Raw genomic sequence first — 15,968 nt, 5'->3', positions numbered from 1 at the left:
TCAGTACCCCAGGGATCAGGACAGCTGTCTTGACTGCTAAAGAAAGACGGTTAAATCATCTAGACAACCTTTGTCTGAGTGGTTGGTCTCTATCATCAAAATAGAATGAATTGTACATCAATACTCTATCAGGGGTTGAAATTATTTTTTAAAGTGATGGTTCTGGAAAAATTATAAAATCACCAGGAATTCAGCAATTTTTTGACATTTTCTAAATCTGTTAAGTATTCCCAAAAATAAAAGCGTAATCAAGGTATGAAATCATTTTTATTTAAAAATAAAATCTCTTTCTGGTCTTAGTTGTGAACAATTTGCTTTGTAGAAATGATTATAATCATTTTCTCGACCCCGACCACTCGCTCCGACAAAAATCGTCCCGCTGCTGAATCTAGTTGCCTAGCTACCCTTGGTCTAAATGTAACAGACCTGTATTCAAATGTGTTGTCTTTGTAAAAATACCTGCGCTTGTCTGGTGACTGCCGCAATGGGACCAACACAATAGTACCTAAAGTGCAAACCCCGCTGGCATTCCAGGCACGTTCAATGAAAGGAAAGAAACACTATGCAAACGCAGGTATGAAACATATAGAGTGGTGTAAACAGGGAAAAGGGAAGAGGAAGGGGTATGAGATGCAGGGAGGGTCAACAAGTGGGCGGCCATGACGTCTGTCTGGTCTGGCACATGCTGTGAGAGCGGCCCTGAGACTACTGGGTGACTCCTGGGGCCACGGAGCAGACAGCATCGAGTGAGAGGGAAAAGAATGGGAGAGAGGGGGGAGGGTATCAAGAGGGAGAGCGAGAGAGAATTTAGCTTGACCGATGCCACCACACGACCCACAACAATAACACAGAACTATTTTCAGTAGCTCCATGTTGTTACCTAGTTTACCTGGAGGGTTTCCAATAATGACACTTCCATTCGCTCCAGTGTGTATAATATATCTGAAGTCTATAAAACACAGTCCAGAGTCAGACGTCAACCCCAGTGGGCACATTACAGACAGAGATCTAGGGCCGTATTTCACACAGCATCTCATAGTAGCACTGAAGATCTAGGATCAGGTCCCCTTGTCCATCTCATTCATTTCAATCTAAAAGTTACACATGGTCCTAGATCAGCACTAGTATTGTGAGATGCTTGATACATACAGCCCCTGGGAAGATATTCTGTCTTTTCCATCTCACGGAAAAGTCACACGTTATGAGGCCAGGCTGACAGGAAGACAGATGAGCCATTACTTAACCAGTAATTGGTGTTCTCACTGGTTCCAATCGATATCAGAGGCCATGGTGTGTGTGTGTGTGTGTGTGTGTGTGTGTGTGTGTGTGTGTGTGGTGACAAAGCGCTCCGAGGTCCTTTCTTCCCACCGGAGAACTCCTGTAAATCGTGATGTATTGTATGAAAGCAACAGCCTAATATACTGTATATTCAGTAAACTAAAGGTGTATTTCCTCACCCCTCATATGCACTTCCTGTATAAAGAACAATGTTATAGGCAAGGAAATCTGGATAACTAAACTGTTCAGTCTCTCTGAGATCAAATCTTCACATTAGTCACTGATATCCAAGTCTTATCTAGTCAGGTAGTAAATGCATCCGAGTAGCCAGACTTATCTGACTTGCCTAGTTCAATAAAGGTCCAATAAAAAAGACTTGGTCTCACCATGACACCCGACTGGCCTGTCGGACAAGCTATCATCAGGGTAAGTACTAACTATAGGCTAAGTCACACACACTGTGTATGTTTGTGTGGGGGGGCTCGTGTGTTTGTGTGGGGGGGGGATCGTGTGTGTGTGGGGGGCTCGTGTGTGTGTGTGTGGGGGGGATCGTGTGTGTGTGTGGGGGGGTTGTGTGTGTGTGTGTGTGGGGGGGTTTGTGTGTGTGTGGGGGGGGGGGTGTTTGTGTGTGTGTGGGGGGGGGTTTGTGGGGTGTGTGTGTGTGTGTGAGTCACTCCCTAGACCCGGCACTGAAAACACCCAGATAGAGCAAAAACATTCACCCTCACAATGGACAGGAATTGGCTCATTGTCTTATTGTTGGTGATTGAACATGATAGACTGACTTTGGTACAATGGATCCTCCTCAGAGGTCTCTTCAGGACGACAGAGAGCGCTGGGTAGAGGAGAGGGAGATTGTTGAAATGGGTCACCAGGAGAAAGAGAGCAGGACCAGTGGGAGTGATGAGTAATGGATTCAGGTTGGCTGTTCTACTGGCGAAGGTCAGGAAATTAATTGGTTTAACTCATTACCTCGGTTCGGATCTCCCCTTTTTTCACCGTGCTCTCCACCTCAGCCCGGAACTCACGGCTTTGTGTGAGGCACCGCCACCACAATCACTTAATTGCTCCTACTTAAGATTTAAGCCACCGATATCATGCGAACACGCATTCTATTTCTCTGCAGATTCATGTTGGGTGTAATTGAGAATTCTCTCTGTTCTGCTCTGTTTGCAGAGTGAACCTGTAGTATTTGAATACAGTGTTTAGTGTTTCTCTATGTTGACTACAGGTTTATATATATTCTTCTGAAGGTAAGATGTTTTGGTCCTCGAATGTCAAAATGTACAAAACATTACAGCTCTCGTGTTATAGTTTAGGACAAACTAAATAAGTGGAGAGCTTTTTGCCATCTCTCTTGTACAGATATTTTGCAATATAATATTGACGTTATATCAGTTCCTGGATCGTATGAATAAAAACCCCTAGGGAATGAATATAAAGTGTCTCTGGGGATAAAATAATTATTATATTATAAATAATTAACATTTGGTAGGTAATCTCATAGTATTTGTCCACCAATTGAAATGACTATTTAAGACTTCTTATCTAATTCTCATCTCTTCCTCTTGTCCCCCAGAACCCCCGGTGCCCATCGCTCCGCCCCAGCTTACCGCTGTGGGCGCCACCTACCTGTGGATCCAGCTCAACGCCAACTCCATCAACGGCGACGGGCCCATCGTGGAGCGGGAGGTAGAGTACCGCACAGTGGCGGGCAGCCTCATTGACAACCAGCCCGTGGACAAGACCACGCACAAGATCGGCCACCTGGACCCTGACACGGAGTACGAGATCAGCGTTCTGCTCACCCGCCCCCTGGACGGAGGAACGGGGGCCCCTGGACCTCCCCTGAGGGCCAAGACCAAGTGTGCCGGTGAGTCCCAAGATGTGCAGGGATGCAGATACGGCACACACACACACACACACACACACACACACATGGGGGTGGCAGAAGGCCCCTTTTCCATGTATACAGTATGATGTTGTACAGTTACATACCAGAGGTTACATACCAGAGGTTACATACCAGAGGTTACATACCAGAGGTTACATACCAGAGGTATTTGTATGAACATAACAAGATTCAGCAACTGAGACATAAACTGAACAAGTTCCACAGACATGTGACTAACAGAAATTGAATAATGTGTCCCTGAACAAATGGGGGGTCAAAATGAAAACTAACAGTCAGTATCTGGTGTGGCCACCAGCTGCATTAAGTACTGCAGTGCATCTCCTCCTCATGGAATTCACCAGAATTGCCAGTTCTTGCTGTGAGATGTTACCCCACCCTTCCACCAAGACACCTGTAAGTTCCCGGACATTTCTGTGGGGAATGGCCCCAGCCCTCACCCTCCGATCCAACAGGTCCCAGACGTGCTCAATGGGATTGAGATCCGGGTTCTTCGCTGACCATGGCAGAACACTGAAATTCCTGTCCTGCCGGAAATCACACACAGAACGAGCAGTATGGCTGATGGCATTGTCATGCTGGAGGGTCATGTCAGGATGAGCCTGTAGGAAAGGTAGCACATGAGGGAGGAGGATGCCTTATGTTCAGAAATCCACAGGAAAGAGCGGTCACAACAACGCAGACGAGAATTCCCAAAAATATCCATAATGTCCACAGAAACATGTCAAACGTTTTTTATAATCAATCCTCAGGTTGTTTTTAAAATATATATTCGATAATATATCAATCGGGAGTGTAGGTTTTTCAATAGGACAGAGAGAAACAATGGCCACTTTACTCTGTTGCGCAAAACTCACTCTGAGAGCCCCCACCTATCCACTTACGCAATGTGATCTTTCTCGCTCACTTTTCAAAATAAAAGCCTGAAACTATGTCTAAAGACTGTTGACACCTTTGGGAAGCCATAGATAAAGGAATCTGGTTGATATCCCTTTAAATGGAGGATAGGCATGCATAGGAACAGAGAGGTTTCAAAATAAGAGGCACTTCCTGTTTTTGGATTTTCCTCAGGTTTTCGCCTGCAATATCAGTTCTGTTATACTCAGACTATATTTTGTGACAGTGGTGGAAACTTTAGAGTGTTTTCTATCCTAATCTGACAGTTATATGCATATTCTAGTTTCTGGGGCTGTGAAATAGGCAGTTTCAAATGGGTAAGTTTTTTTTGCCAAAAACGAAAATACTGCCCCCTACACGCAAAAGGTTAAAGTGTTCCAATATTTCTGTAATTCAGTGATAATTATTCCAATAGTAATTCGTTATGGATCCATAACTAAATCTGCATTTTGAGAGTATTTTTATCATTTTATTAACGGAAGCAAAAAGATGCTGATGAAGAAAGGGAGAGCAGGCCATGTCCAGACTTTCTCTGTGACGTCAAGAACCTTCAAAAATGGCTGTACTAGAGAGTGCGGGCATGCTGGAGACCGGGGTTCAATTCCCCGACATTGAGGAAGGAGTAGGCTGTCCTTGTAAATAAGAATTTGTTCTTAACTGATTCTATATGTGTTATTTCGTAGATGTGGTGTCTTCACTATTATTCTACAATGTAGAAAATAGTAAAAATTAATAAAAATCCTGGAATGAGTAGGTGTATCCAAACTTTTGACTGGTACTTGCTTAATTAATTTGATTAATATTATGATGTTTCTATTCCAATAAAAATAAAAAAAACTCTGGGTTTCCATTAGGATGGAACGGAAAATATGGCGCTGCACAACGTGACGGTTGGCAGTACAGTACTGGGCTATTTAGCTAAAAAATCCCCATGTCGTGCGGGCGGGGCACGCGGGGGACTGGAGTTCAATTCCCCAATGGGGAGGAAGGAGTAGGCAGTCCTCGTAGATAAGAATTTGCCTAGTTAAATAAAGCTTACACTAAGAGCATAACATTTCTGCACCCTCATTTTATAATTCTAGTCTAACCAATACCCAAACGGAGATTAAATTAAATAAAAATCTCATTGACCCGGTTGGCACGGGTATCAAACCTGCATTTGCAGCAACATATTTTGCACTGCAGAAGTCCCCATCCACAAAGTATCAAAATACAGAGAGGTGTTGGTAAAGGTATATTGTCCTGCTAATAGCCCATAATGGTCTATTATAATACTGTACATGGTATCCAGGTCAGGATAACGAAAACATTTCTTTATTAAAGACTATCAGAACGAATGTTGGTACTTATTTATTTAGATCCAAAACCATGAATGAGTTAGCAGCCGTTAGATAGTCAGGTAGCAGCCGTTAGATAGTCAGGTAGCAGCCGTTAGATAGTCAGGTAGCAGCCGTTAGATAGTAGCCGTTAGATAGTTAGGTAGTAGCCGTTAGATAGTTAGGTAGCAGCCGTTAGATAGTAGCCGTTAGATAGACAGGTAGTAGCCGTTAGATAGTCAGGTAGTAGCTGTTAGATAGTTAGGTAGTAGCTGTTAGATAGTTAGGTAGCAGCCGTTAGATAGTAGCCGTTAGATAGTTAGGTAGCAGCCGTTAGATAGTAGCCGTTAGGTAGTAGCCGTTACATAGTCAGGTAGTAGCCGTTAGATAGTCAGGTAGTAGCCGTTAGATAGTCAGGTAGTAGGTGTTAGATAGTCAGGTAGTAGACGTTAGATAGTCAGGTAGTAGACGTTAGATAGTTAGATAGCAGCCGTTAGATAGTCAGGTAGCAGCCGTTAGATAGTAGCCGTTAGATAGTTAGGTAGTAGCCGTTAGATAGTAGCCGTTAGATAGTCAGGTAATAGCCGTTAGATAGTCAGGTAGTAGCTGTTAGATAGTTAGGTAGTAGCCGTTAGATAGTTAGGTAGCAGCCGTTAGATAGTAGCCGTTAGGTAGTAGCCGTTAGATAGTCAGGTAGTAGCCGTTAGATAGTCAGGTAGTAGCTGTTAGATAGTCAGGTAGTAGACGTTAGATAGTCAGGTAGTAGCCGTTAGATAGTCAGGTAGTAGCCGTTAGATAGTCAGGTAGTAGCTGTTAGATAGTTAGGTAGTAGCTGTTAGATAGTTAGGTAGCAGCCGTTAGATAGTAGCCGTTAGATAGTTAGGTAGCAGCCGTTAGATAGTAGCCGTAAGGTAGTAGCCGTTAGATAGTCAGGTAGTAGCCGTTAGATAGTCAGGTAGTAGCCGTTAGATAGTCAGGTAGTAGCTGTTAGATAGTCAGGTAGTAGACGTTAGATAGTCAGGTAGTAGACGTTAGATAGTCAGGTAGTAGCCGTTAGATAGTCAGGTAGTAGCCGTTAGATAGTTAGGTAGTAGACGTTAGATAGTCAGGTAGTAGACGTTAGATAGTCAGGTAGTAGACGTTAGATAGTTAGGTAGCAGCCGTTAGATAGTCAGGTAGCAGCCGTTAGATAGTAGCCGTTAGATAGTTAGGTAGTAGCCGTTAGATAGTCAGGTAGTAGACGTTAGATAGTCAGGTAGTAGACGTTAGATAGTCAGGTAGTAGACGTTAGATAGTCAGGTAGTAGATGTTAGATAGTCAGGTAGTAGCCATTAGATAGTTAGGTAGTAGACGTTAGATAGTCAGGTAGTAGACGTTAGATAGTCAGGTAGCAGCCGTTAGATAGTAGCCGTTAGATAGTTAGGTAGTAGCCGTTAGATAGTAGCCGTTAGATAGTTAGGTAGTAAACGTTAGATAGTTAGGTAGTAGCCGTTAGATAGTCAGGTAGTAGCCGTTAGATAGTCAGGTAGTAGACGTTAGATAGTCAGGTAGTAGACGTTAGATAGTCAGGTAGTAGACGTTAGATAGTTAGGTAGCAGCCGTTAGATAGTCAGGTAGTAGACGTTAGATAGTCAGGTAGCAGCCGTTAGATAGTAGCCGTTAGATAGTTAGGTAGTAGCCGTTAGATAGTAGCCATTAGATAGTTAGGTAGTAAACGTTAGATAGTCAGGTAGCAGCCGTTAGATAGTCAGGTAGTAGACGTTAGATAGTTAGGTAGTAGCCGTTAGATAGTCAGGTAGTAGCCGTTAGATAGTCAGGTAGTAAACGTTAGATAGTCAGGTAGCAGCCGTTAGATAGTATCCGTTAGATAGTTAGGTAGTAGCCGTTAGATAGTAGCCGTTAGATAGTCAGGTAGCAGCCGTTAGATAGTCAGGTAGTAGACGTTAGATAGTTAGGTAGTAGCCGTTAGATAGTCAGGTAGTAGACGTTAGGTAGTAGCCGTTAGATAGTTGGGTAGCAGCCATTAGATAGTTGGGTAGTAGCCGTTAGATAGTTAGGTAGTAGCCGTTAGTAGACGTTAGTAGCCGTTAGATAGTAGCCGTTAGATAGTAGCCGTTAGATAGTAGCTGTTAGATAGTAGCCGTTAGTGATAGTTAGATATTAGCCGTTAGATAGTAACTGTTATATAGTAGCCGTTAGATAATAGCCATTAGATAGTTAGATAATAGCCATTAGATAGTTAGATAGTAGCCATTAGATAGATAGATAGTAGCCGTTAGATAGTAGCCGTTAGATAGTTAGATAGTAGCTGTTAGATAGTATCCGTTAGAGTGATAGTTAGATATTAGCCGTTAGATAGTTAGATAGTAGCCGTTAGATAGTTAGTAGCTGTTAGATAGTATCCGTTAGAGTGATAGTTAGATATTAGCCGTTAGATAGTAGCCGTTAGATAGTAGCCGTTAGATAGTAACCGTTAGATAGTTAGGTAGTAGACGTTAGATAGTTAGGTAGTAGACGTTAGATAGTTAGGAAGTAAACGTTAGATAGTTAGGTAGTAGACGTTAGATAGCTAGGTAGCAGCCGTTAGATAGTCAGGTAGTAGCCGTTAGATAGTCAGGTAGCAGCCGTTAGATAGTTAGGTAGTAGCCGTTAGATAGTCAGGTAGTAGCCGTTAGATAGTCAGGTAGTAGCCGTTAGATAGTTAGGTAGCAGCCGTTAGATAGTTAGGTAGCAGCCGTTAGATAGTTAGGTAGCAGCCGTTAGATAGTTCGGTAGCAGCCGTTAGATAGTTCGGTAGCAGCCGTTAGATAGTTCGGTAGCAGCCGTTAGATAGTTAGGTAGCAGACGTTAGATAGTTAGGTAGCAGACGTTAGATAGTTAGGTAGCAGCCGTTAGATAGTAGCCGTTAGGTAGTAGACGTTAGATAGTCAGGTAGTAGACGTTAGATAGTCAGGTAGTAGACGTTAGATTGTCAGGTAGTAGCCGTTAGATAGCTAGGTAGCAGCCGTTGGATAGCTAGGTAGCAGCCGTTGGATAGCTAGGTAGCAGCCGTTGGATAGCTAGGTAGCAGCCGTTAGATAGCTAGGTAGCAGCCGTTAGATAGCTAGGTAGCAGCCGTTAGATAGCTAGGTAGCAGCCGTTAGATAGTCAGGTAGCAGCCGTTAGATAGTCAGGTAGCAGCCGTTAGATAGTCAGGTAGCAGCCGTTAGATAGTCAGGTAGCAGCCGTTAGATAGTCAGGTAGCAGCCGTTAGATAGTAGCCGTTAGATAGTTAGGTAGTAGCCGTTAGATAGTTAGGTAGCAGCCGTTAGATAGTAGCCGTTAGATAGACAGGTAGTAGCCGTTAGATAGTCAGGTAGTAGCTGTTAGATAGTTAGGTAGTAGCTGTTAGATAGTTAGGTAGCAGCCGTTAGATAGTAGCCGTTAGATAGTTAGGTAGCAGCCGTTAGATAGTAGCCGTTAGGTAGTAGCCGTTACATAGTCAGGTAGTAGCCGTTAGATAGTCAGGTAGTAGCCGTTAGATAGTCAGGTAGTAGCCGTTAGATAGTCAGGTAGTAGACGTTAGATTGTCAGGTAGTAGACGTTAGATAGTCAGGTAGTAGACGTTAGATAGTTAGATAGCAGCCGTTAGATAGTCAGGTAGCAGCCGTTAGATAGTAGCCGTTAGATAGTTAGGTAGTAGCCGTTAGATAGTAGCCGTTAGATAGTCAGGTAATAGTCGTTAGATAGTCAGGTAGTAGCTGTTAGATAGTTAGGTAGTAGCCGTTAGATAGTTAGGTAGCAGCCGTTAGATAGTAGCCGTTAGGTAGTAGCCGTTAGATAGTCAGGTAGTAGCCGTTAGATAGTCAGGTAGTAGCTGTTAGATAGTCAGGTAGTAGACGTTAGATAGTCAGGTAGTAGCCGTTAGATAGTCAGGTAGTAGCTGTTAGATAGTTAGGTAGTAGCTGTTAGATAGTTAGGTAGCAGCCGTTAGATAGTAGCCGTTAGATAGTTAGGTAGCAGCCGTTAGATAGTAGCCGTAAGGTAGTAGCCGTTAGATAGTCAGGTAGTAGCCGTTAGATAGTCAGGTAGTAGCCGTTAGATAGTCAGGTAGTAGCTGTTAGATAGTCAGGTAGTAGACGTTAGATAGTCAGGTAGTAGCCGTTAGATAGTTAGGTAGTAGACGTTAGATAGTCAGGTAGTAGACGTTAGATAGTCAGGTAGTAGACGTTAGATAGTTAGGTAGCAGCCGTTAGATAGTCAGGTAGCAGCCGTTAGATAGTAGCCGTTAGATAGTTAGGTAGTAGCCGTTAGATAGTCAGGTAGTAGCCGTTAGATAGTCAGGTAGTAGCTGTTAGATAGTTAGGTAGTAGCTGTTAGATAGTTAGGTAGCAGCCGTTAGATAGTAGCCGTTAGATAGTTAGGTAGTAAACGTTAGATAGTTAGGTAGTAGCCGTTAGATAGTAGCCGTTAGATAGTTAGGTAGTAAACGTTAGATAGTTAGGTAGTAGCCGTTAGATAGTTAGGTAGTAGCCGTTAGATAGTCAGGTAGTAGACGTTAGATAGTCAGGTAGTAGACGTTAGATAGTCAGGTAGTAGACGTTAGATAGTTAGGTAGCAGCCGTTAGATAGTCAGGTAGCAGCCGTTAGATAGTAGCCGTTAGATAGTTAGGTAGTAGCCGTTAGATAGTAGCCGTTAGATAGTTAGGTAGTAGACGTTAGATAGTTAGGTAGTAGACGTTAGGTAGTAAACGTTAGATAGTCAGGTAGCAGCCGTTAGATAGTCAGGTAGTAGACGTTAGATAGTTAGGTAGTAGCCGTTAGATAGTCAGGTAGTAGCCGTTAGATAGTCAGGTAGTAAACGTTAGATAGTCAGGTAGCAGCCGTTAGATAGTTAGGTAGTAGCCGTTAGATAGTAGCCATTAGATAGTCAGGTAGCAGCCGTTAGATAGTCAGGTAGTAGACGTTAGATAGTTAGGTAGTAGCCGTTAGATAGTCAGGTAGTAGACGTTAGGTAGTAGCCGTTAGATAGTTGGGTAGCAGCCGTTAGTTAGTTGGGTAGTAGCCGTTAGATAGTTAGGTAGTAGCCGTTAGATAGTCAGGTAGTAGACGTTAGATAGTTAGGTAGTAGACGTTAGATAGTCAGGTAGTAGACGTTAGATAGTCAGGTAGTAGCCGTTAGATAGTCAGGTAGTAGCAGACGTTAGATAGTTAGGTAGTAGCCGTTAGATAGTCAGGTAGCAGCCGTTAGATAGTTAGGTAGCAGCCGTTAGATAGTCAGGTAGTAGCCGTTAGATAGTCAGGTAGCAGCCGTTAGATAGTTAGGTAGCAGCCGTTAGATAGTTAGGTAGCAGCCGTTAGATAGTTAGGTAGCAGCCGTTAGATAGCTAGGTAGCAGCCGTTAGATAGTTAGGTAGCAGCCGTTAGATAGTAGCCGTTAGATAGTCAGGTAGCAGCCGTTAGATAGTCAGGCAGTAGCCGTTAGATAGTCAGGTAGCAGCCGTTAGATAGTTAGGTAGTAGCCGTTAGATAGTTAGGTAGTAGCCGTTAGATAGTTAGGTAGCAGCCGTTAGATAGTAGCCGTTAGATAGTTAGATAGTAGCCGGATCTCACGTTCCACCCCTCTGGCCTTAGGGGCTTTAACAGTCTGTCTGGCCGTCCAACCTCCACACACCGCTTTATTTCCCCCTGGGCCTGGGTCTGGGCCTGGGGGACTATTGGGAGTGATGGAGCAGAGTAAGCCCTCTTGAATAGTGAGTCTGAATCAACAGGAAATTGAAAGGCCATGACAGAAATGTGAGAGAGCTTGTGTTGACTGCAGGAGAGGAAAGGAATTTGCTCACTGGGCACAGACGTCAGTTCAACGTCTAGTTTTGATTTACTTTTGTTCGAGTTGTCAACTAACGTGAATTCAACATGAAATCAACAAAAAATGTCACCATGTCATTGGATTTAGGTTAAAAGTTGGGTAAATAAATATACAAATGCCCGTATGTTACTTTATGCAAATCCAATCAGTTTTCTGTGTTGATTCACATTGATTTTTGGGGATTGAAATGATGTGGAAACAACTTTGATTCAACCAGTTTTTTGCACAGTGGGTCATGTTTCCGCTCTCCTGTAGCAGGAGCTCTGGGTGACCAGTGGGTCCTGTCTCCACTCTTCCTGTAGCAGGAGCTCTGCGCAACCAGTGGGTCCTGTCTCCACTCTTCCTGTAGCAGGAGCTCTGCGCAACCAGTGGGTCCTGTCTCCACTCTTCCTGTAGCAGGAGCTCTGGGTGACCAGTGGGTCCTGTCTCCACTCTTCCTGTAGCAGGAGCTCTGGGTGACCAGTGGGTCCTGTCTCCACTCTTCCTGTAGCAGGAGCTCTGCGCAACCAGTGGGTCCTGTCTCCACTCTTCCTGTAGCAGGAGCTCTAGGTGACCAGTGGGTCCTGTCTCCACTCTTCTTGTCGCAGGAGCTCTGTGTGACCAGTGGGTCCTGTCTCCACTCTTCCTGTAGCAGGAGCTCTGTGTGACCAGTGCTTCACTGTAAATGCACACTGCTTGCTTTTAACACACAATCTATCAGCATACATATGCAGTATTGTCTATTATAGATCTATACGGTCATGAACATGAGTAGTGTTGCCTGATATGTTTAGAGCTTGGTATGTGAGGCTTGGTAGGTATATATGCTTGAAATTGTATTTGTCTCTCTGTGGTTTGGTAACCGTTTGACAAGACATTGCATGTTTTCAGTGTGAGTTCTGTTGGGATTGGGGAGGAGGCATATTGCTTCCTGGCTTTGTGTGATTGAGGCGGACTGACCCAGAGAAGGGGAGGCGGACTGACCCAGGGGTGACACGGGTTATTGATGGCCCTAAATGTTTCATCTCAAATTCACTCCTCTCTTGTGGAGGATGAACAGTGTATCTATCTGAAGGATCTGACCACCTCTGAGCTGCTATGGGTTTCAGAGGAGGGTTGTTCCCTGGCTTGTACCCCCTCTATAATCACTGTTCTCAGAGCAGTTCTGCTGTTTTTAATTGAGCTGAAGTCGCCCTGACAAAGCAGCTCAATTTCAATGAAATTACATTTTCAATCAATGACTATTTTCATTAGAGGAATTCTGAATTGATTCTTCACTCCACACCCCCTGACCAATACTATTAGGCATATCACTATTCATTATAGATGTTCATACAAAAACAATTAGATCAGCTTCACATTCAGATTTTCAGTTATTGTGTCCTATCTGTAAGAGCCACGTTTTATGCCTATTTTTTTATTCAATTCCAGTCAAACACAATGCTACTTAATCATCAGCATCTAAGTAAAAGAAACTCCCCCGCTGTTTTCTGAGGCGTCTCACGGCTAGCTGCTCTTAACTGGAGGGGCTGCTGCTTGTTTGGAGGCTACATTAGCGGCTAATGCTAAATTCATTAGCGCGCTGTGTGATGTTGTTTACCCTCCATTCATCTCCTCACATAGCGCTGGGTAAGCTGAGGAGCCAGAAGTCCAGGCTGCACCTGAAGCATTGTCTTGGCGCGTACCACGGGGGGGGGCAGGAGCTTCTCCTCTAATGGAGCGAAGGAAACATTAGCGCTATTCACAAGGCACCCCCCTGGGCTACAAACAAACAGCACACAATTATCCCGCTAATTAAACAGGTGCAATAGTTTGTCAACAACCTCCTCAGGAGTAAATCAATCATGGACAGACAGATTGTGTTTTGCCCAGTTTTTCAATCTTGGTCGTTAGCAGAGAAGAGAGGTCTCTTAGTGGACCCATATCCAATAGAGACATGTTTTAGTGCTGGGACAGACAGGACAAGTATCTGCTGTGCTTTAGCCAATCTCATCTTTATCGGCAATTACCTCATATATGGGTAACTGGATTTAAAATGGTGGCGAAGTAGAGCGAGTGAGAGACTTTAACTTGAGGGAGATGTAGAATGGGGGAGAAGATGAGAGTAAAGTAGATGGAGGAGAACATGGGAAGGAAAAAGAGGCGGGGTAAGTGTGGGTGACACTTAGTGGCGGTGAGGTCCTGTGTATCTCAGTTGGTAGAGCATGGTGCTTGCAACGCCAGGGTTGTGGGTTTGATTCCCACTGGGGACCAGTATGAACAATTGTATGTACTCACCACTGTAAGTCCCTCTAAAGAAGTGTGTCTGCTAAATGACTCAAATGTAAATGTCAAAATGTGTACGAAGAGGAAAAAGAGGTGGGGGAAGTGTGGGTGATGGAAATTTGACGGTAAACTTTCCAAATGTCGACAGAACATGCTACACAAGGTGGGATCTTTTGGTCGGTAAATGTAATTATGTGAGAAATGTTGGCGGAAATGCTTTTAAGTGCAAATATTGATATAATAACCATCATATGAAAGTACATTTGGAGTGACATGGTTTTCTGTGGTCCTCCCACTACAACTCATCAGGGAAAGCATGCAGTTTATTAGCTTACAGATGAAATAAGTTATGATGAACTTCACAGGGGGTGAAAGTGCACGGTATGAGCTTGATGCGACTTCCCAATAAATATTGAAGGGTTTATTCTTGTGACATGATCATCGGTGTTTGGCTGCTGTTTGACAAATAAATAATATCTTGCTCTTTTGTCCATAATGATCTCATCATGTACGCTATACCCACACTGTATCTGCTGACTAGGACACAGGCACCAACACCAGAGTGGGCTCACTGGCTGTACACATACCAGAGTGGGCTCACTGGCTGTACACATACCAGAGTGGGCTCACTGGCTGTACACATACCAGAGTGGGCTCACTGGCTGTACACATACCAGAGTGGGCTCACTGGCTGTACACATATCAGAGTGGGCTCACTGGCTGTACACATATCAGAGTGGGCTCACTGGCTGTACACACACCAGAGTGGGCTCACTGGCTGTACACACACCAGAGTGGGCTCACTGGCTGTACACACACCAGAGTGGGCTCACTGGCTGTACACACACCAGAGTGGGCTCACTGGCTGTACACACACCAGAGTGGGCTCACTGGCTGTACACACACCAGAGTGGGCTCACTGGCTGTACACACACCAGAGTGGGCTCACTGGCTGTGCACACACCCGAGTGGGCTAACTGGCTGTACACACACCAGAGTGGGCTCACTGGCTGTACACACACCAGAGTGGGCTCACTCACTGTACACACACCAGAGTGGGCTCACTCACTATACTTATACCAGAGTGGGCTCACTCACTACACTTATACCAGACTGGGCTCACTCGCTGTACACATACCAGAGTGGGCTCACTGGCTGTACACATGCGAGAGTGGACTCACTCGCTTACACATACCAGAGTGGGCTCACTCGCTGTACACATACCAGAGTGGGCTCACTGGCTGTACACATACCAGAGTGGGCTCACTGGCTGTACACATACTGGGCTCACTGGCTGTACACATACCAGAGTGGGCTCACTGGCTGTACACATACCAGAGTGGGCTCACTGGCCGAGTGGGCTCACTGGCCGTACACATACCAGAGTGGGCTCACTGGCCGTACATACCAGAGTGGGCTCACTGGCCGTACACATACCAGAGTGGGCTCACTGGCCGTTCACATACCAGAGTGGGCTCACTGGCCGTTCACATACCAGAGTGGGCTCACTGGCCGTTCACATACCAGAGTGGGCTCACTGGCCGTTCACATACCAGAGTGGGCTCACTGGCCGTTCACATACCAGAGTGGGCTCACTGGCCGTTCACATACCAGAGTGGGCTCACTGGCCGTTCACATACCAGAGTGGGCTCACTGGCCGTTCACATACCAGAGTGGGCTCACTGGCCGTTCACATACCAGAGTGGGCTCACTGGCCGTTCACATACCAGAGTGGGCTCACTGGCCGTCACATACCAGAGTGGGCTCACTGGCCGTTCACATACCAGAGTGGGCTCACTGGCCGTTCACATACCAGAGTGGGCTCACTGGCCGTTCACATACCAGAGTGGGCTCACTGGCCGTTCACATACCAGAGTGGGCTCACTGGCCGTACACATACCAGAGTGGGCTCACTGGCCGTGGGAGTGGGCTCACTGGCCGTTCACATACCAGAGTGGGCTCACTGGCCGTTCACATACCAGAGTGGGCTCACACATACCAGAGTGGGCTCACTGGCCGTTCACATACCAGAGTGGGCTCACTGGCCGTTCACATACCAGAGTGGGCTCACTGGCCGTACACATACCAGAGTGGGCTCACTGGCCGTACACATACCAGAGTGGGCTCACTGGCCGTACACATACCAGAGTGGGCTCACTCGCTGTATAAAGCTAAACATTTTCGTGAGAAACACATCAGTAGAGTTGAAAATGCGATGGACCCATTTTAGTTGTATTTTTTAATGTGGTACATGAGAATTTAACTGCAAAATCTATTTTAATTTGCACTACGTCATCACGCACAGCCTTTTACCTGCAACAAGTGAATTTGATAAACACAACTCTGGTGGGAAAATGCGCATATTGTTTTTATGCAGATTTTAGAATCTGTCACCAAGATGGAAACCTAGCTACTGAATGGGGAATATATGAGCGATAAGACAGGCAATTTTCCTTGTAACAGTGTTGGTTAG

General features: G+C 45.0%; 1 protein-coding gene across 7 annotated transcripts in view; it reads left to right on the top strand.

Moving 5' to 3' along the window:
• The window catches only part of LOC135522887 (receptor-type tyrosine-protein phosphatase mu-like), a 313,769-nt gene that overhangs the window by 133,081 nt on the left and 164,720 nt on the right, over positions 1-15,968 (top strand). For all 7 annotated transcript variants that reach the window (XM_064949557.1, XM_064949559.1, XM_064949554.1 and 4 more), the window contains exon 7: positions 2,858-3,151. In XM_064949557.1, coding sequence (XP_064805629.1) covers positions 2,858-3,151 — 294 coding nt within the window. The remainder of the gene's footprint in view (positions 1-2,857; positions 3,152-15,968) is intronic.

The sequence above is a fragment of the Oncorhynchus masou genome, chromosome 30 (genome assembly GCF_036934945.1).
Source record: "Oncorhynchus masou masou isolate Uvic2021 chromosome 30, UVic_Omas_1.1, whole genome shotgun sequence".
NCBI classification, from domain to species: Eukaryota; Metazoa; Chordata; class Actinopteri; order Salmoniformes; family Salmonidae; genus Oncorhynchus; species Oncorhynchus masou.
Note: the sequence above shows the minus strand (reverse complement) of the source record. Positions and strands in the feature narration are given on the sequence as shown.